Source organism: Nicotiana tabacum, chromosome 3, assembly GCF_000715075.1.
Source record: "Nicotiana tabacum cultivar K326 chromosome 3, ASM71507v2, whole genome shotgun sequence".
NCBI lineage: Eukaryota > Viridiplantae > Streptophyta > Magnoliopsida > Solanales > Solanaceae > Nicotiana > Nicotiana tabacum.
Window position 1 is genome coordinate 60899671 of NC_134082.1, and position 21513 is coordinate 60921183.

The following is a 21513-nucleotide window of genomic DNA, read 5'->3' on the forward strand; positions in this document are numbered from 1 at the left end:
CAATTCCTAGTTCCTGATTGAGGGGATAGGCGTGGACCCTGATAATGCGGTATATGGTTCACCGGCCAGACCAGCCCCCTAATACTTTGTGGCACAGTGACTAGCAGTAAGCACAGTGTATCCATGTTTAAATTGGAAACAAGGCGATCCTAAACGTGTGTCAAGTTTAGATTCCACATCATTTTGAAAAGCTAAGGAGATATCGTGAATTCCACAGATAAAGGTAAAATTATGTACGTATCATCACATTGATACTACAAACATATGGTTGACAAAGAATTTTCACACTGGTACAATCAACAACTATGACTCAATACCAAACAAGTTGGGGCTGACTATATGAATCCTCACTGACCATGTTCCCCATTTAAATTCATCTCACGCCATCATTATACAAAATATTAAAAAATGAAAAGTAACTAGAAATTCACTATATTTCCTATCGGTATAAGAATTTCTAATAGAGATAAAAGACTCCTAGAAAGCATAAACTTCCATACCAGTACAACCGAGGTAAAATTTTGATTTCAATCACAGCTGCAGCAGAAGTGATCAACAGCAACACCGACAAGAAAAAATATCCGAGCATGTATAGGGTCTTGACTTCTCTTGAAGTTCTTGTGCTGTTGGCAGTGGTTCCATCCTGTACATGCTGCTCCGAGCACAGCAGAACTCGTATGAATTTCTGCATGCTCCTTTGCTAAATGGAAAAACTCTTTCCGGAATGTTCCTGCAAATCATTGCAAGTGTCAATTTGCACTTTGAATACAAGAAAATCCTGAAGGCCATGCACGTCTTCATTTGGTTTTTTAAATAACTCAAAATTCCTACATCTGCAATTCATGTTAAGCCAATATATGCCATCATATTATTAAAAGCACTAGCTCAAAGCAATCCTGAGACATACCTCTTACATCTCAACAAAATAACATGATACAAGAAATGAAGAAATAACCAACCTCAAATAGGGGATGCGCCGTCGTCTGACGAGCTCATAGGTGGTCTGATTTGTCAAAATAAGATAGCTGTCCAAGAAACATGTAAAAGTCAAGTTATTATTCCTGAAGTTGCATTTTAGAAATGTCGTGGAGTGCAAACTTCACATGTTCAGCTAACGATACTGAAAAGAGCATACGATACTCCGTATCACTTTTCACAACGATGGTTGAAATTTATGTTTCTGCGTAAGATCAGCTAAAAGTTAATCGACAAGACTAAAGAAGAACTACTGATGTTTCCCATGATGTTGGACCAGCAAGTTAATCTACCGTTAACCAAACTAGAACAGATAGCATGTAACAGATTGGCCCAAAGTTCCCCCTAGCTCAGTTCCAATGTGGTGTGACCTATCTCACAAGATCAAAGTGAAGTGATATAGAGTTCATTTCTACTTCTTTACGAACATGAATTGTGACAATACTACATGCCTTATCCATGAATTCCTAATCACCTACAGAAAACAGAGCCAGGCAACATGTTCAGGGACTATCACATGTGACTTGTAAGAACTTAAAAATTGGAACGGGCAGAGGATTGGCAAGATACAAAAGCAGATCAGGAGAACCATCCCTTTATGCATCTTCTGAACTATTTTGGACAGAGAAATAGTGCTTGTTTCGACAATAAAAAGAACCACATTTCTAGCATCAGGAACCTTTGTTTGCAAAATCTGTTTTTTTTTTTTTTGGGTGTAAAAGGAGTATACTAGAGAGTATTAATCAGTATATGGAATTTTTAGACTCGCTTGCAAATATGTAACTAGAGACTTTTGTAGGGGCTGTCTTGTTTGGTAGTAGTTTTGAGTACCTTCTTGGTACTTTATTAATAAAACTTTTACCTTATCAAAAAAAAAAAAAAAAAGAACTTACAAATTTAATAGATCCAACAAAAATCTGAACTACCAAATACCGCTAAGTAACAAGAGTTTACATACCAGTAACGAGAAATCTTACCTATGAAATAGGAGGAGAAGGAGAAGAAAGAAGAGGCAAATAGATAAAGCCGCTAACAGCAATATCACAATTGCATATGACCACCTGCAACAAAGCCATTGTCACATTTAACATCATTACGTTTTTTAATTGCAAGATTGTCATGGGAAACCTCATCTTTTATGTGTTTGCATCAGATAAGATTTATAAACAGAAGCAAAAACAGTCATCATGTCAGCTTAAGTTTTTTCCTCATCATGCAGATGCAGTCCCTTCTTTTTTCTATTTTTTTTATGACCGTGAAATCCGTCTGGGGCCACTTAGGACCAACCGCAGCCTTAGAAACTCAGAGATAATGGGCCCGCCCCTCTACCCTTCTCCACTTAAATACCAAGCTTAGTTCACATGGCGTAGAGCTCAATCGTGACCTAAATCACAAGTCCCTCAACCTTTGCCACTTGAACTAAGCCCTGGGGGACCATGATGCAGTCCCTTCTTTTCCTACTGTTACCACTGTTAATCTCTTATACAACAAAAGTAGTTCCCTACTCATCTTAGATGACGTAAGGAACCTAAATAAGAAACAATTCTTGCAGATTCAATCAGCATGGCTATTTTATCATTATTTTTTCGATCTCCCAACTTGAGTACAAAAGTGGTGCACTTATGCAAATCAAATTTTATCTCCCAGCTCGTCAGTCTAATTTCCTAGTTCCCACTCAAATGAAACTTCAACACAGTTCAATGAAAATGAAATTTCACCTGGATAAAAATGCAAGATATCGGGGATTGAGGTCAGCATTGCTTAGTAATCTCTTCAACTGCCATTTTATAAGAACTAAAATATTATACCTCCAGTGGTTATTCATACTCAAGTTTACTTTGGTTTCTTTTCAGATTGTTCAGTCAAGGAGTTAACCTTATGTGACATGTGAAGGCAATGCCAACAGAGATTAAAGGGTAATGGCATGGCCTCTTTTCCAAGCTTCTTACATCAATAAAGCGGGACTGACATTTCATGCACTGACACATTCAAATCCACTCGTCTGTGTTCCATCCAACAAAATCTGGAACTTCCTTTTTAAAGTAACAAGATATGCAAGAATTCACTTTTCATGTAATGAATACACTAGTCAATTTATTGCTTACGCTAAAGCAATTGAAGCCAACATATAAAAATCAATCAGCTATACCTTAATCCCAAATTTAGTTGGGTCTGCTAAAGTCTATATGATTCATGATATATGACTATGCAAAGCTCACATCGGTGCAGTTGAACTGAAACCAACATGCTTCCACTAAAAGTTTAGGAAGCATAAGCCATAAAAAGGTTCAATCTAAGTTGGACAGTAATGCAAATTATCCTTCTATTGTATGCTCCACCTAAAACTCCATTTATATCTTCTTTTTGACTGAAAGGAAGATATCATTGATTTTAAAAAATAAAAAGACATATTTGAAGGACAAGAACAAAAACTCCATTTTTTTAAGCCAAGAGGTTATTGAAAAAAAAGTGCTCAAAAGATAAAGCATTGCTGGACAGACACATACCATGGCTTAGGTACGTGAGACTTCAAGTATTGAATATATAAAGTGCCAGTCCAAAGGGACAAGGCTGTTTCTGAGCAAATGTACCACCTGTTATACTTGGTAAAGTAAATAACTATAGCAAAGATCAATAACTTAAAACTTGAGAGATAAAGATAAAAACAAGAAACTCCCATAGAGTAAAAGCATCCTGTGTAAATGGAATAAAACTTAAGAGGTACGCAAAAAAAAAGTGTTTTGACATGCAAGGTAAGTGGTATTAGCCAGTTGAAAGCTCAGAAATCAAGTGTACTTGCATGTTATAGACCCATAGTCCTGTTGCTTTGCAGACTAGATGACAATGAAATAGACATTTGAAAGCACCTATTTTCCAAGAAGGCCACAAACCCAACACAAATATGTCTCCAAGTCTTGCTGCACCCTATGAAATGTCCAACATATTCTTGTGTTTCAGCTTATCGAACTCCTGTCTAATTTTAGACCTATCCAACTTGACCAAATTGCCATGGGCATGTCACATACTGATTCAAGTTTGTTTAAGGAAAATATAATATTAAAAGCAGATTTTTAAATTGTCAATTAGATGATAAAGGACACAGGATAACCTTATGTTCCCATTGAATGATAAAATAACCAGGATAAGGGATAAAGCTAAAAGAGAGGGATTCTAATATATATGTATGTGTCATTTTCTAGGAACAAGGGTTTTATTTAAAACATAAATCTTTAATTTGACTCTATGTTATGTAAAAGACGCCTCTGTGAATTTGCTCATATAACTGGTTACGAGCTTGGGTGATGAAGGAGGGTTGCAGTAGATTAAGCTTGCGTAAATATGATGAAGAAGCAAAATAGGATGGTTGAACGGGAGAAGTGTGACCAGAGGTATGCGATAGGAGGATACCTCCCAAAGTGAAAGATAAGTTCTACATAATGGTTGTATAACCAGCAATGTTATATGGGAGTGAATGTTGGGCCTCCAGGGTGCAGCATATCAACAAGACAAGTGTCGCGGAAATGCAATGTCAAAATGAATATGCAACCAGAAAAAGATTAGATAGCATTAGTGTTAAGTAGTTAGTCATGAATAGTGTCCCACATCGGGAAGTAGATACCTATTATTATGTAATCATGGTATATAAATAGGGCGTCGTACAACACTTTAGATAATTAATAATATTTTCTCCCGTGTTTTTTCACATGGTATCAGAGCAATCGTGAGATATTTATCGTTGTGCATAAATTCCAGCGACTCCGGGAAGAAAGAACTCAGTCACCGTGCGATTTTCCGGTGACCTAAGTGACTATTTGCGTCAAAGTCACTAATTATCAGTGTTGTGCAAAATCCAACACCACCTCAAGGTTCCCAAGAGAGAGGTGACCAAACCCCACAAAAATTCTCCCCAAAAGCCCACTCACGCGCCCCCACACGCCTGTCGAAGATCTGCCGCCGTCGGCGCGTGAGGTTGTTTCGGCCAGAATTTGAAAAAGTTTCTGTTGGACAATGTCATCGCCTTGCAATTCCGAGCCTACCTATCCAATTTAAACCAAATTCCGACCACTTTTATATTTTTCCGGTGTGAACAGAGATTTCTAGAGAATTTTCTGATTTTTCTGGCGTTAATAGTAATTTCCAGAAGGGTTTCCGATTTTTCCGGCGTGAACATTATAATGTCATTCCTATTAGAAGTCTTTGACTCAAAATCCTTTGGATCTAATGCATTGAATCCAATTCAGATGGTTTCTTTACCAGATTATATTGAGTTTCTTCAGTACAAAGCATGTAAACAGACATCTTCAGGGATAGCTTCCGTTGTTCAAACAGATAGTAGCGTGACTTGTATCTCCCAATCTTCAACCTCTGAGTCTTAGATCATTGATTCGGGTGCATCTGATCATATTTCTGGTAACAAATCTTTTTTCACTACTATTTCATATTCCCTATCTCTTCCAACAGTCACAATTGCCGATGGGTCTCAAACCATGGCAACTGCAATAGGTCAAGCAAGCTCACTTCCTTCCTTACCTTTAGATTCAGTTCTTTATGTTCCCAGTAGTCCTTTTAATCTCATAGCCGCTAGTCTCTTAGCCAAATCACTTAAATATGTTGTTTTATTTCTTGATGACCTTACTTTTATACAGGAACGCAGTAGGGGGCGGATCATTGGTACTGGGCATGAATCAGATGGACTTTATTACCTTATCCTTGCAAAATCACATGGACTCACATCTTGTCTTCCTTCAACAACTTGTCCTGTTACTGATTCACCAGTTACATAAATGGTTGGGACATCCCAGTTTGTCAAAACTTCAGAAAATGGTACCTGGTTTATCTCACTTGTCCACTCTAGAGTGTGAGTCATGTCAGCTCGATAAGCATACCCGCTCCCATTTCCCTCGGTGTCTTGATAATCGAGCAAAGTCACCTTTTACTTTAGTCCATTCAGATGTTTGGGGTCCTAGTCGGGTCAGTTCTACCTTGGGATACTGCTACTTTTTCAGTTTCATTGATGATTATTCCAGGTACACTTGGATATTTTTGATGAAAAATCGGTCTGAGTTATTTTCTATTTTCCAGACCTTCCACGATGAAATTCAAAATCAATTTTGGGGTTTCTATCCGCATATTTCGTAGTGATAATGCCCTAGAGTATTTGTTTTCCCCATTTCAGCAGTTTATGAACTCTCATGGGATTATTCATCAAACATCTTGTCCGTATACATCTCAACAAAATGGGGTAGCTGAAAGAAAGAATAAACATCTTATTGAAACTGCTCGAACCCTACTCATACAATCTCATGTTCCGTTGCGTTTTTAGGGGGATACAGTTCTTACATCTTGGTATCTTATTAATCGTATACCATCTTCAGCTATCCAGAATCAAGTTCCATTCTCTGTTCTGTTTCCCCACTTACCTTTGTTCTCTTTTCCACCACGTGTCTTTGGAAGCACGTGTTTTGTTCATAACCTTACTTCAGGAAAAGATAAGTTAGCTCCTCGTGCTCTAAGTGCGTATTTCTGGGTTACTCGAGACCGCAAAAGGGGTATCGATGCTACTCTCCTAACCTCCAGTGGTACCTTATGTCCGCGGATGTTACCTTCTTTGAAACTCAATCATACTTCACAGGTCCAGGTAATCACTTAGATATTTCTGAGGTGCTATCGGTTTCATCTTTTGGAGATTCCGTCACTATCTCCCATTCATCTTCCACTACAAATCCAGCTCCACCACCTACAGCTCCAGTTGCAGCTCCACCACCTATAGCTCTAGTTCCACCACCTATAGCTCCAGTTCAACCTTTTGCAACTCCGCCACTCTTGACTTATCATCGTCGTCCACGTCCAACATCAGGCGCAGGTGATTCACGTCCTGCATCAGATTCTGCACCTACTGCGGACTTGTTTCCTCTTAGTCAACCAATTACACTCCGCAAAGGTGTACGATCCACACTTAATCCTAATCCTCATTATGTCGGTTTAAGTTAGCATCGTCTGTCATTACCTCATTATGCTTTTCTATCATCTTTGTCCACTGTTTCTATCCCTAAGTCTATAAGTGAGGCACTATCTCATCCAGGATGGCGGCCATCCTATGATTGACGAGATGTCTGCTTTACATGCGAGTGGCACTTGGAAGCTTGTTCCTCTTCATTCAAGAAAGTCTATTGTTGGTTATCGTTGGGTTTATGCAGTCAAAGTCGGCCTGGATGGCCAGGTTGATTGGCTCAAGGCTCGTCTTGTTGCAAAAAATACACTCAGATTTTTGGGCTTGATTATAGTGACACTCTCTCTCCCGTGGCTCAAGTAGTATATGTTCGTCTCTTTTTGTCCATAGTTGTTGTACGTCATTGGCCTCTTTATCAGTTAGATATTAAGAATGTTTTTCTCCACAGTGATCTTGAGGAAGAAGTATATATGGAGCAACCACCTGGTTTTGTTGCTCAGGGGAGTCTAGTGGTCTTGTATGCCGATTACGTAGGTCATTATATGGTTTGAAACAGTCCCCTCGAGCTTGGTTTGGCAAGTTCAGCACAGCTATTCAGGAGTTCGGAATGACTTGTAGTGAAGCTAATCACTCTGTGTTTTATCGGCATTCTGCTTCTAATCTGTGTATTTATCTGGTAGTTTATGTTGATGATATTGTTATTACTGGCAATGATCATGATGGTATTACTAATCTGAAGTAGCATCTCTTTCAGCACTTCCAAACTAAGGATTTGGGCAGATTGAACTATCTTCTAGATATTGAGGTCGCTCAGTCTAGCTCAGGTATTGTTATTTCACAGCGAAAGTATGCCTTACACATTCTTGAGGAGACTGGAATGATGGGCTGCAAACCTGTTGACACTCCTATGGATCTGAATGCCAAGTTTTTGCCTGGACAGGGGGAGCCTCTTAGAGATCCTACGAGGTATAGAAGGTTGGTTGGCAAATTGAATTACCTCACAGTGATTAGACCTCACATTTCTTTTTCGGTGAGTGTTGTAAGTCAGTTTATGGATTCTCCCTGTAATAGTCACTGGGATGCAGTTGTTCGCATTCTTCAGTATATAAAGTCAGCTCCAAGCAAAGGATTACTATTCGAGGATCGAGGCCACGAGCAGATTGTTGGGTACACAGATGCTGATTGGGCAGAATCACCTTCTGATAGACGTTCTCCATCTGGATATTGTGTTCTAGTAGGAGGTAATTTGATCTCTTGGAAGAGCAAGAAATAGAATGTAGTTGCTCGATCTAGCGTCGAAGCCGAATATCAGGCCATGGCTATGACAACGTGTGAGCTAGTTTGGGTCAAGCAATTGCTCAAAGAGTTGAAGTTCGGAGAAATCAGCAAGATGGAACTGGTGTGTGATAATCAAGTTGCTCTTTATATTGCGTCAAATCCGGTGTTCCATGAGAGCACTAAACACATTGAGATTGATTGTCACTTTTTTAGAGAAAAGATACTCACAGGAGATATTGTTACAATGTTTGTGAAGTCGAATGATCAGCTAGCAGATATTTTCACTAAGTCTCTAACTGGTTCACGTATTAGTTACATCGTAACAAGCTCGGTACATATGATTTATATGCACCGGCTTGAGGGAGAATGTTAAGTAGTTAGTCATGAATAGTGTCCCACATCGGGAAGTAGATACCTATTATTATGTAATCACTGTATATAAATAGGGCATTGTACAACACTTTAGATAATTAATGATATTTTCTCCTATGCTTTCTCATAATTAGAAATGATCACATTCTGCAGAAGGTTCAGCACACGTAGATGATAATGAGTGGTCTCTATAGATGGTTTAGTCATGTCTTATATCAACCTTCAAATGCACCAATTCTGGAAAAATTTTGAAAATAATTTTTAAGTTCCCAAAAACTAGTGAAACTTCAACCTTTTTTCCAAATAAAATGCATGTCTAAACACAACTTCAACTTCCAAAAACTATTTTTCAACACAACTTCAAAAACTCCTTTTTCAATTTTCAACCAAATCTATGTCCAAACGCTAGCATATATATGTTAGTAAAACTGTATAGGCTTTCTAACGCTAGAGAACCTAAAATTTTAAATATTGGATTAGTACAGATCTAAATTGAGTGCTATGGTTAGTGATGATTCATATAGTGGACCCCAACTAGGTTAGGATTGAGGCATAGTTGTTGCTATAGTACTACTCCCTCCGGTCCACAATAAGTGACCAATTTGCTTTTGGCACGCCCATTAAGAAAATACTAAATTCTATACAAAAATACCTAGTGTGAGAAAGCACGGGAGAAAATATTATTGATATTGTTCTCATATGTTAAACATGATACAATGAGCCCTATATATATACATAACATGTCCTACTCCTAATACATATGGGATTAGGGTTATTTACTACTATTTACATAACTATTCTAACACTCCCCCTCAAGCTGGTGCATATAAATCATATGTACCGAGCTTGTTACATATGTAGTTAATACGAGGACCAGTGAGGGACTTGGTGAAAATATCTGCAAGCTGATCATTTGACTTCACAAACTTTGTAGCAATATCTCCCGAGAGTATCTTTTCTCTGACAAAGTGACAGTCAATCTCAATGCGTTTAGTTCTCTCATGGAACACTGGATTTGACGCAATATGAAGAGCAGCTTGATTATCACACACAAGTCTCATCTGACTACCAAATTTCAACTCCTTAAGCAACTGTTTGATCCAAATTAGCTCACATGTCGCCATAGCCATTGCTCGATATTCTGCTTCGGCACTAGACCGAGCAACCACATTTTGTTTCTTGCTCTTCCAAGACACCAAATTTCCTCCTACTAAAACACAATATCCAGACGTAGAACGTCTATCAGAAGGCGATCCTGCCCAATCAGCATATGAGTATCCAACGATCTGTTCATGGCCTCGATCCTCAAACAATAAACCTTTGCCTGGAGCTGATTTTATATACCGAAGAATGCGAACAACTGCATCCCAATGACTATCACACGAAGAATCCATAAACTGACTCACAGCACTCACAGGAAAGGAAATGGCAGGTCTTGTCACTGTAAAGTAATTCAATTTACCAACCAACCACCTATATCTTGTAGGATCGCTAAGAGGCTCCCCTTGTCCTGGCAGAAGTTTAGAATTCGGATCCATCGGAGTGTCAACAGGTCTACAACCTGTCATTCCTGTGTCCTCAAGAATATCTAAGGCATACTTCCGTTGTGAGATCACAATACCTGAGCTAGACTGAGCGACCTCGATACTCAGAAAATATTTTAGTTTGCCCAGTTCCTTAGTCTGAAAGTGTTGAGAGAGACGTTGCTTCAATTTAGTAATATCATCCTGATCATTGCCGGTAATAACAATATCATCAACATAGACCACCAAATAAATACAAAGACTCGAAGCAGAGTGCCGATAAAACACAGAGTGATCAGCTTCACTCCGAGTCATGCCAAACTCCTAGATAACTGTGCTGAACTTACCAAACCAGGCTCGAGGAGACTGCTTTAGACCATAAAGTGACCGGCGCAAGCAACATACAAGGCCATGAGACTCCCCATGAGCAACAAACCCAGGTGGTTGCTCCATATAAACTTCAGCCTCAAGGTCACCGTGTAAAAAGGCATTCTTAATGTCCAGCTAATGGAGAGGCCAATGGCGAACAGCAGCCATTGATAGAAAAAGGCGGACTGATGCTACCTTAGTCGCGGGAGAGAAGGTATCACTGTAATCGAGCCCAAATATATGAGTATATCCCTTGGCAACAAGACGGACCTTAAGGCGATCAATCTTGCCATCCGGACCAACCTTGACTGCATATACCTAGCAACAACCAACAGTAGATTTACTTGAAGGAAGAGGAACGAGATCCCAAGTACCACTCGTATGTAAAGACGACATCTCGTCAGTCATAGCTTGTCGCCATCCTGGATGAGACAATGCTTCACCTGTAGATTTAGGGATGGAAACAGAGGACAAAGAAGATATAAACGCATAATAGGGTGATGACAAACGATGATAACTTAAACCAACATAATGGGGATTAGGATTAAGGGTGGTCCGTATACCTTTCCGAAGTGCAATCGGTGTACTAGGAAGAGACAAGTCCGCAGTAGGAGCAGGGTCAGGTGCAGGACGTGAATCAGCTGGGTCTGATGCTGGGTGCGGACGCCGATGATATGCCAAGAGTGGTGTTCCTGTGGCGGGGAGTCTAGGAGGAGCCACACTAGACTTCCCAACGGTTGGAATGGGTAAGACTTCTGTGGCGAAAGGTGAAGGAGGAGCTATAGTAAACTCCTTAAAGGTCGGTATAGGTAAGACCTCAGATATATCAAGCTGGTCAGAATGGTCAGAAGAGGTAAAGAAAGGTTTAGACTCAAAAAATATGACGTCAGATGACATAAAGTACCTACGAAAATCAGGTGAGTAACAACGATTCCCTTCTAAACACAAGAATAACCAAGGAAGACACACTTGAGAGCACGAGGAGCTAACTTATCTATCCCAGGGGCTAAGTTATGAACGAAACAAGTGCTCCCAAAAATACGAGGGGGAACAGAGTATAAGGGTGATTGGGGAAACAATACTGCATATGAAATCTGAGTTTAGATGGGAGATGAAGGCATCCGATTAACCAAATAACAAGCTGTGAGAACTGCATCGCCCCGAAAAAGCAACGGAACATGAGATTCAATGAGAACTGTGCGAGCAGTCTCAATGATGTGCATATTCTTTCTCTCTGCAACTCCATTTTGCTGAGGGGTATAAGGACAAGAGGTCTGATGAATAATTCCTTAAGAAGTCATAAACTGCTGAAATTGAGAGGATAAATATTCTAAGGCATTATCACTGCGAAAAGAGCGAATAGAAATACCAAATTGATTTTTAATTTCAGCCCAAAAATTCTGGAATATATAAAACAACTCAGAACGATCTTTCATTAAGAAAATCCAAGTACATCTTGAATGATCATCAATGAAACTAACAAAATAACGAAATCCCAAGGTTGAACTAACTCTACTAGGACCCCATATATCAGAATGAACTAAAGAAAAAACAGACTCTGCATGACTCTCAATACTACGAGGAAAGGAGGCTCGGGTATGTTTTCCGGGCTGACATAACTCACACTCTAATGTAGATAAACTAGACAAACTAGGCATCATATTCTGAAGCTTGGATAAGCTTGGATGTCCTAAACATCTGTGAATTAGGTCCGGAGGATATGTAACTAGACATGCCTTGGAGGAATTGAGTGAGTTAAGGTAATAAAGGCCTTCTGATTCAAGTCCTATTCCAATCGTCTATCCCGTACTACTGTCCTGCATAATAAAAGAATCATCAATAAAATATATACCACAATGGAGGGCACGAGTCAAACGACTAATAGATGCAAGATTAAAAGGACAGCCAGGGACATAAAGAACGGAATCTAGAGTGACAGAGGGTAGGGGATTCGCTTGTCCAACTCCTTTTGCTTTAGTTTGAGACCCATTGGCTAAAGTAACAGTGGAAAGAGACTGTGAATACGCAATATTTGACAAAAGTGATTTATTACCAGAGATATGATCAGAAGCGGCTGAGTCCACAACCCATTGTCCAAGAGTACTAGACTGGGAAACACAAGCAAAAGAAGTACCAGCAACAGAAGTATCAGTCTAAGCAACAGAGGCTACTTGTGGAGATGTCTGCTTACTTGCTCGATACTGAAGTAACTCATACTCCCCTTCAGATAAAGAAAATCCCTGGTTACCTATAGTCTCGGTCTGAGCAACATAAGCATTTTTGGGTGGACGACCATGTAAAGAATAACACACGTCACGAGTGTGTCCAAGTTTATGACAATAAGAGCACTTGGGTCTAGATCTTCCAAAACGACCTCCTCCTCGTCTATTCTCTATAGTTTGAGATGCCCGATTGTCCACTGACTGGGATGCGAGAACAGATGAGTCAAGCGTCTATGATGAGCTCACTGGGTGACTTGGTGCTGCAGCAAGGCGAAGTAATCGAAAGAATAATTCATCAACTGTAGGGACAGTCGGACTAGCCAAAATCTGGTCACGTACTGAATCAAGGTCAACAGGGAGTCCAGCGAGTGTAAGAACTAGAAACATCTTCTATCGTTGCTCTTGTTGCTTTTCAATACTAGCAGAAACTAGCATCAACGTCTCAAATTCTTCCATGACTGCCTGTACTTGTCCGAAGTAAGTAGACATATCCAATTCTTGTTTCTTCAAGCTTGTCATCCGCGATATTACATCATAGAAACGAGTTATGTCATTAGTGTATAAATTACGAGCCTTTTCCCAAACTAATTAACATGTCTGGAATGGACGGAACAAGGGCATCAACTTGGAATCAATAGATCGCCACAAGATACTACATAACCGAGCATCGACCTTCTCCCGAAGTGTTTTGGCCTTTTCATCACCTTCGCTAGCCTTTTTTGTTAAATGATAACTCCTTGACCTTTACACCACAACTCGACAGACGAAGCCCAAGCTAAGTAGTTTGAACTTCCCATTAAAGGTTCTGAGGTAATCATAACACTGGAACTGCCAGAACCCGGGTTTTTAGACCCGAAAGCATCGACTCCCAAAGACATCGTTGGATTGAAGTGAGGTCTATAAAATTATCACCAAATAACAGAAAGAATCAATTGAAAACTCGCTGAAACAGATAAAGGAGACATTGTTTTTGCTAGAAAATTATTGTAGCTGCCGGAAAAAATCAGTGTAGTCGCCGGAAAAACTCAAAGTGGTCAGAATCAAACGGAAACAGTATGGGTGGGGTCGGAATTGGTACATGACCCAACTCTTCTGAAGAAATTTTTTCAAAAACTGGCCGGAGGATGCTGCACGCGCCGGCGCTTGAGCTTCTGGTGGCGCGTGGGGGCGCGTGGGGAGGCTGTTGCCGGAGATTTTTCTGGGGTTTGGTCGCCGGACAGTGGTGACTCTTGTGGTAGTGTTGGATTTTGTACACCACTGACAGAGACAACGCAGACACAACAGCCTTGAAAAAGTCGCCGGAAAAAGGCTTCCGGTGACTGATTTCTCTTCCTGGAATCGCTGGAATTTATGCACAGCGATAAATCTCTCACAATTGCTCTGATGCCATGTGAGAAAGCACGGGAGAAAATATTATTGATATTATTCTCATATGTTAAACATGATACAATGAGCCCTATATATATACATAACATGTCTTACTCCTAATACATATGGGATTAGGGTTATTTACTACTATTTACATAACTATTCTAACACCTAGTATGACTAAACTACCCTTAATTAAACATTTAATGTGAGGAATAAGAAAACTTTTTAGGGATATGTACATAAGGGTAATTTTGTAAAAATAAATTGAATTTTTTCTTGATTATATAAATGGACACTTATTTTTTACCAAAATAAAAAAGCAAATTGGCCACTTATTGTGGACCGGAGGGAGTATGTTATATCATATAGTTTTCTAAAACCTAAATGACCATTGTGTCGTAGCAACATCAAATTTCCATCTTGCTCCAACATAACATATAAAATCAACAAAATGGATCACCAATTTCAACTGAGGTTCTTCTTATTTTCTTTTTTTTTTTGGAGGGGGCGGGGTGTGTTTGGCCGGTGCACTTAATGATTTCAACTGAATTGGAAGAATGCTTTTTCTTGAACAGCAAGCAAGAAACAAATATCATGAGTGTATCAAATTGAGTAATGCTTGCTCACCAAAACCGGCAATGGTTTCCCTGTCCTACGCATGTGCCAAGCCAAACGCAGTGATGATCAAACTGGAGAACGCATTTGTCACAATCATGACAATGTTTAGCTCGTGGAGGCTGGAAATCAAGCAGAATAAAGATCATAAATCTTAGGAATTGTTAGCACAACTGTAACAAACATAAAAGGACAAATTATAAGTACTTAACAAATCAAAAATAGTCTCATTATTAACCCATTTCTTTAAATCTTCACCTATTAACTTGACCTCTTTGATCTTTCACAATGTCTAAGTTTTTGTGCTTGTCAAAAGATATCATCCATTTGAGGCAAGAGTATGTGCAAATACAAGGACCCCGACGTGTAAATTGGCAGGGTTATTAGATTTAAAATGTATAGCTAATCTTTACCACGTAAAGTTTACTTAAATTGAAAGAAATGGAAGCAGTTTGAAGTTTCAAAATAACATCAGACACAAGATCACAAAATCTCCAAGACACAGTCCAATCCAAAATGCATCAATAAGACAAAATACTGAAATACATGTTAACATACCATGCTCTGGCATAGCAATTGCAAAGGAAGAAGAGAAAAAGGGTAAAGGCATGGTGCCCCAGTAAGGAGAACTACCCAAGCTTCTTTCACAAACATATGCACAAAAGATAGGACAAAGTTCGACTTCACCAATTCAAACAAGACGGACTATCAAATATCAGTGTTCCATTTATCTAACACAACTAGGTGCACATTTGTTCAGGATGTATATACAGTAGGATAAGTCTCGAACAAAGTATACCATTGTATGGATGGAATATCTTAGAAATAAGTAATATTCACGAGAGAAAATATAAGAATTGTATTTAAGGTCAAAATTCAGCTAATTTCCTACCAAAATATAGCACAGAGATTCATATCATATAGCTCGCATATCATGTCACTAATTTGGCTAATCCAAAGATACTTCAAGTCGTTAAGAATCATCCGCAGGTATTGAGGTTAATATTTGCTTTGCATACAAATGGAAGACAGAGATAGGAGTTTCTACCTGCATAATATTACAGTAGGTGCACGTCACACTTCTGGAAAAGAGAACGAGAATCAGTTAGCAAAACCTGATGATAATACTAAGAAAATCATGCAATCTGACTGCACAACCGCACAGTAAGATTTCTATCTAAAATAGGTGGAAATGAAAGAACATAGAAAGGAAATAATTTTGGTAGATTGAATTCATATGGTAAAATATATGTCCACCAACTGGGAAAATCGTTATTAATGTAAACTGTCATCAACCTCAAAGATAATACAAGCTTCATCATCAAAGAGAGACAAGAAGAATTTACAGTGGCAGAGCTTATGACAACATTTCCCCGGTTTGTTGGTGCAATTATATCACCCTTTAAAATAGTTAAGCATTCAGTATTGTATAATCCATCTATAACTGCTTCTAAAACTAAAAGCGATGAACAAGAAAGAACGGGTTAATCACACAAATTGCGCACATAATCAAATTCAATGACATATTAGGGGGGTTACATCAGCTTCCTGATCAAACTCATCTAATAACTTGTCAAAATCGTGCAGTGTGTGGAATCTTGAGAGGGAAATCGCCATCCATCAAATGCAAGCAGCTATACTACATTCCATCAGGTGTGCCTTTAAACAACCGAGTAACAACAAGTCTCCTCATGAGTTGGTCGTGTGAATATTCCTTTACCATGTCTTGATTTGTTAAGAAATGCAAGATTAGGCTTCTCCTGCTTCACATAAGGGCTTCACTTGTAAGCTATACAGCAGTTTTGCTTCTTCATGGGACTATGCAGTTTCCAAATGGAGTACCTTGCTATAACATTTATATCTGAAAGTGCTAATATGTTCATCCACAGGCCACAGCTAATCACATTGTTCAAAATGGATAGTGTGGGATAAATACTACTTCACCACTATAAGCTTTTTAACTTAAGAAGCCAGAATCCTCCTAGTCCAACTAGCACCATGAAATATAATTCGTCAAGCACATTTCAGTCTCACAGCAAACTTTGAAATCCATGGTTCATACAAAATTGAAATAAGCAGAATCTAAATGCAAAACTGAACTTGATTAAGCAAATAGAGTTAATAGATGCTGTATATTAGTTACAATTTACAAAGCACTCAAGCTGCTTTACATATAACAAGAAAAGCATAAACATGCTGATATTCAAGTCAGCCCTACCTAACAGATGTTCCTGGAGGATACATATCCATCACTAGCTTTGCCCAAGATGTTGTACCACTCCCAAGAAGATTCTTTTCTAACTGGTTTCTGTCGATCGTAATAACCACACTGCCATTTTTGCTTGAAGCAGGCTGGCTTTGCTTGTTCATATAACATCACAAAAGGCAGAAAACAACAGAAATTAGATAAACCTATTTTCCACCTTATTTACAGAGAAAATCCTTATATTCCAGTTATTTATTTTGCATGTAACAAACCAGAGAGGAAAAATATCTTACTTTGAGGTTATTGATGTCCTATTATGTGATGCATCTGTCTCATTGGAAGCCCTCATTGCATCAAGAACATAGCTACATATTCATGAAAATTAACTTTTTACAGGCCTTTCAGTAAAGTAGTAGGGTGAAGCTAGTAAAGACTTATTACATGCTTAGCTTAAAAATAAAATCATTAGCCCAATTACCCAGGAGAAGAACCAGAGGTGATGAAGTATTGAGCCAGTGTAGCAGCAAGCAACAGCAAATACGCTGTCGTGTACCTTAGAAGCAAAAAAGGAGGGTGATGAGCAATTTCATCAAAAGAGCCTCGGAGAAAGTGAAATATTAAGAAAAGTCATCCAGTAAAATAATCAAAGACATGAAGTTTTGATCAGTTAAGGAAATCTAACTTTTGCATTGGCAGGTAACTCAATTGGGATTTCTTTGACATCCTATAATTACAAAGTTCTAAATGCTTCTATGCATTGGCATTTAACCTAGATCTTTACCCCACAAAATCGGGAAAAAAAAAATCCATTTGAGCAGCATCATGGAGTTTTTAGATTCTCAAAAAAGATAAAAAGAAAACAAGGAGAGAAAGAGAAAGAAGTTTCTACTTTCTAATGAAACACAGGATGTTAGCTAAGAGAACCTTCATTCCTATATACACATTAACAATGAATTGTGTCCTTCAGAACTAGTTGGTTTCTACCAAATCAATAAAATGAAATTCTAAGGAAAAGCAATTTTACCATATGCAACTCCAGCACTTACAGTTTTTTTTTTTTTGTTTAAAGCCACCACCTTCAGACATGTTGCCTTAGGTGTGGGGGGTTAGGCAAGACCCCTACCATGTCTATTCATAAGCAAAAATGTACAGATAGAAGAGGGGGACATGGACCTTACCTCTTCCTACAATAAAGACTGATTGAATCAATCTTTCAATTTGTAATGAAAGGAAGCAGCCTATTCAATCCTTTCATCATACTTCCAGAGATCAACTAACAAAGAAATTACATTTTTCGTATCTTCGTCTAATAGTAGGTAGTTGCCATCTATCTAGTGGAACTGGCACCTTTTACTACTCTCTTCAACAACTTCATAGAGAGGTTAAGGGCTCTTACAGTTTTTGTAGTCAGTATCAACCATAAAAACCTAGCCCTAGCTAGTAACATGTATGCAGTTCACCTGAAAGTTTAATCCTAAATTTAAAAAAAGTAGCTGACTCAAAAGTCTGATTAACCAAACATCCTATAGTGTCCAATATGAGATGGGGCATTTTAAGTCCTTATAACTTCTCCAAGCTCGTATTAACCACTCACAACCTAATTGTTGCTCACCTGAAAATTTAAACCTAAATTTCAAAGAGCATGGACTACCTTTAAGATTAAAACGTCCTGTTTCCTTCTCTTTCATTGCACTCATCCGCCACCAACCCTGGAGGCTTACTGTTTTCCTTAATATATCATCAGAACCCACTTTTAATCCCTGAAAAGGAGAAGTTCCAGCAACCAACTCTATTTAACATGTTTATCTACCAATGATTTTGTTCTCTCAAAATCAACACTAAAGCAGTTTAAATCGAAGGATTGGTACTTATTGAATTACAGAACTCCTTGGCATTTCAATTATGCCGAAGCTCCCGTTTGCTGATCAATATGGTCTTTAGCTACTCTGAAACTAAATCACTTACTATTAGCTAGAATTTGCAAGTACTGGAAAACAAAGCTATAGTAAGCAATTTCCTAGTCAAGCTTAAAGACATTGCTGCTTAAAGATTGCATCTTTCAACCAATTACATGTCATTTTATTCCTTCACATAGTATCCTCAACTTCAAAATCAGTTCTCTGTTTTACCCAAAGAATAAAAGTGACAACGAGTGACGTTGACACAGACGAACATACTTTACATGACAAATCATCATTTTCTTTGTTTGGTTAGGTATAAAAGCAAGTAATATGTTCTTTATTCAGAAAACAAGCAAGTAAAATATAGAAAATCCTACACGTATCATAAAGGCATAAAGCTAGTGATGTTTCTGTGATATTTTTGAGTATTGAAGGTTGGTATACACGTCTAGATGTTGATTGAAAGAAATACTCCCGCCGTCCCAGTTTACATAACATTCTTTCCTTTTAGTTTGTCCCAGAAAGAATGACACTTTTCTATATTTAGAAATAATTTAGCTTTACACTTCCTATTTTATTCTTAATAAGATGAATTATAGCAACACAAATAACCATAGCTTATTTTTCACAAGTTTCAAAATTCTTTCTCTCTTAAACACTGTGGTTAGTCAAACACCATCACGTATAATGGGATGAAGGTAATAATACTGAGTTAGAATATTTGTTACCAGGGATCTTGTTTGGTTTTCTGAATCAAGTCTTTGTCAAATTCAAATAGAACACCGGCATAGATCAGGTGCAGCATCACCAGTGCAACTTTCAAACAAAATGTCGATCTCCGAGCTAAATTCAATCAACAAAAATTTAAAATATATACATAATTGAGAAATATCAATTGAACTAACTTTGTTGTAGAAACAGTGTACACTCAATATACAAACATAAATATATACAAATAGGATCGTAGAGGTTACGGACCGGGGTCGGAGAGGCAGGGGAAGAAGGAGAGACCATCCCATGTGTCGCGGAATATGCCGCCACATAATGCTACCATTCTTCTTCTTCTTCTATAATCATTCAGTAAAATCTGTCTATTTTTCAATACAAATTCATCAAAATTGACGCTTTTTCAAAAAATTGCAGTGTTGTTTGATGAGGGTTGCAGAAGAGTTGAATAACTTTGTCTTTTTCCAAAAGAGATAAAAAAAAAAAAAAAAGAGAGATAAAAGGAGTTCGTTCACATTCAATCAGATGTGAAAACGTGCCCTGGGGTGGAGCTTAAATCCATTAGAATAACACCCCTTCACTTATTAAATACTACTAACTCTCATTTGGTTTGCCTCATTAGCCACATATAATGGAAAATTTAATACTCACTTTAATCCAAAATATTATTAATGTTTTAGCAAACAGAATTTATTTCAATTAATTCTTATTAAAAAGAAGATATTTATTATTTTTCAAGTTTACCCTTACTGTTTAAATTAGTGTAAAGTTAATTAAGTAAGACATTAAATTAAGTGAGATACTTAAATTTTAAAGTTATAAATAATAATTTAAATAAATACTCTCATAATTAAGACAATTAAATATTTTTTTAAGATAAATTCTTTAAAAAAGATAGTATGGAACGAAAATCACCCTATAATTTAATATAATGTTTGATTGGCTTTATTAAATTTGTGCTTTTAATACTCAGTAGATTTACTGGGGGAAAGGGAAAACAAATAATACATATAGCTTTTTTATCGCTGGTAAGTAAAATAGATGTATAGATATTAAATTCTATATTTAGCTTAAAACATTTGTTTTTACAAAGAAAATGGCTTTTTTTACCATATAAATGTGTAAAATACAACTAACATGGTGATGAGGAAAACCACATGGTTATTAGCCTCGAATCTTTTCCTAAGCAAATCGGCCTGAGATTAAAAAGAAAAAAAGAATCGCTTAAAATATTTTAAGTGATCACTGTCACTGAACAATGATTGGGCAACGATACGAAGAAATGTGAAGAAAAAATTAATGAAAGAAAAAGGAACTCAAAGAGATATTTATAGGTCTATTGACCGAAAACTCCAGAACTTTTTTCCAACATTAAGGAACTTGATAGGTAAAGTTTAGAGTAATAAATTGAGACTTTTAGACTGTTTATAAAACGTAACAGGTAAAGTTGGAGTAATAATAATTGAAATGTATATTTTTATAATAAGATAAATGTCAAAATTCCGAAAAAGGAAAAAGAAAAGGAAAAATTGCATATCAAGTGGATTTTAATATCGACACACTGAGCTTTGATCAACTAAAATAGTATTTAGATGAAAATATTTGCCGAAAACATAGTCTATCAAGAAATATTCAATAATATATGAACATATTATATAGTTGTACATCACATTAAAAGTAATGTAATATTTCAAAAAAACAAGATTTTTTTGTTGCGAACTAAATGTATAGATTAATAAGCGTACGATATGTCCGCTAACGTGTGCCCCGCCGGTAATGGGGAGGGGAAGGCTGGCAAGGAAAGGTGTGAAGGTGCAGCTTGCGGATTTTATTGCAACTGAAAGGAAGCTAACTAGATCTGGCAAATCTCCGCTAGGAATCCTAACCAATGACGCCAGCGTAACTATGCCAAAATCAATGGGTGGTTCGATCAGGAAAGTGAGCCCTACTGTCATCACATGCTCGGAATCAATGGAGAGTGACAAGGTTAATCGAGAATTAAACA

General features: G+C 37.8%; 1 protein-coding gene across 2 annotated transcripts; it reads right to left on the reverse strand.

The window, feature by feature from the left end:
• Positions 1–181: 181 nt before the first annotated feature.
• On the reverse strand, positions 182–20068 carry LOC107766585 (protein S-acyltransferase 10). 2 transcript variants are annotated; one of them, XM_016585389.2, is made up of 11 exons: positions 19761–20068; positions 19511–19625; positions 17360–17434; positions 17175–17246; positions 16894–17031; positions 15724–15757; positions 14688–14797; positions 3483–3569; positions 1953–2036; positions 960–1025; positions 182–730 (listed from the first exon to the last, which is right to left on the reverse strand). In XM_016585389.2, the coding sequence occupies exons 1-11, from the start codon at positions 19834–19836 to the stop codon at positions 553–555; spliced, it is 1035 nt and encodes a 344-aa protein (XP_016440875.1). In that variant the 5' UTR covers positions 19837–20068; the 3' UTR covers positions 182–552. The 2 variants fall into 2 exon arrangements, with proteins under 2 accessions (XP_016440875.1, XP_016440876.1); XM_016585390.2 differs by lacking the exon at positions 3483–3569.
• Positions 20069–21513: the final 1445 nt, after the last annotated feature.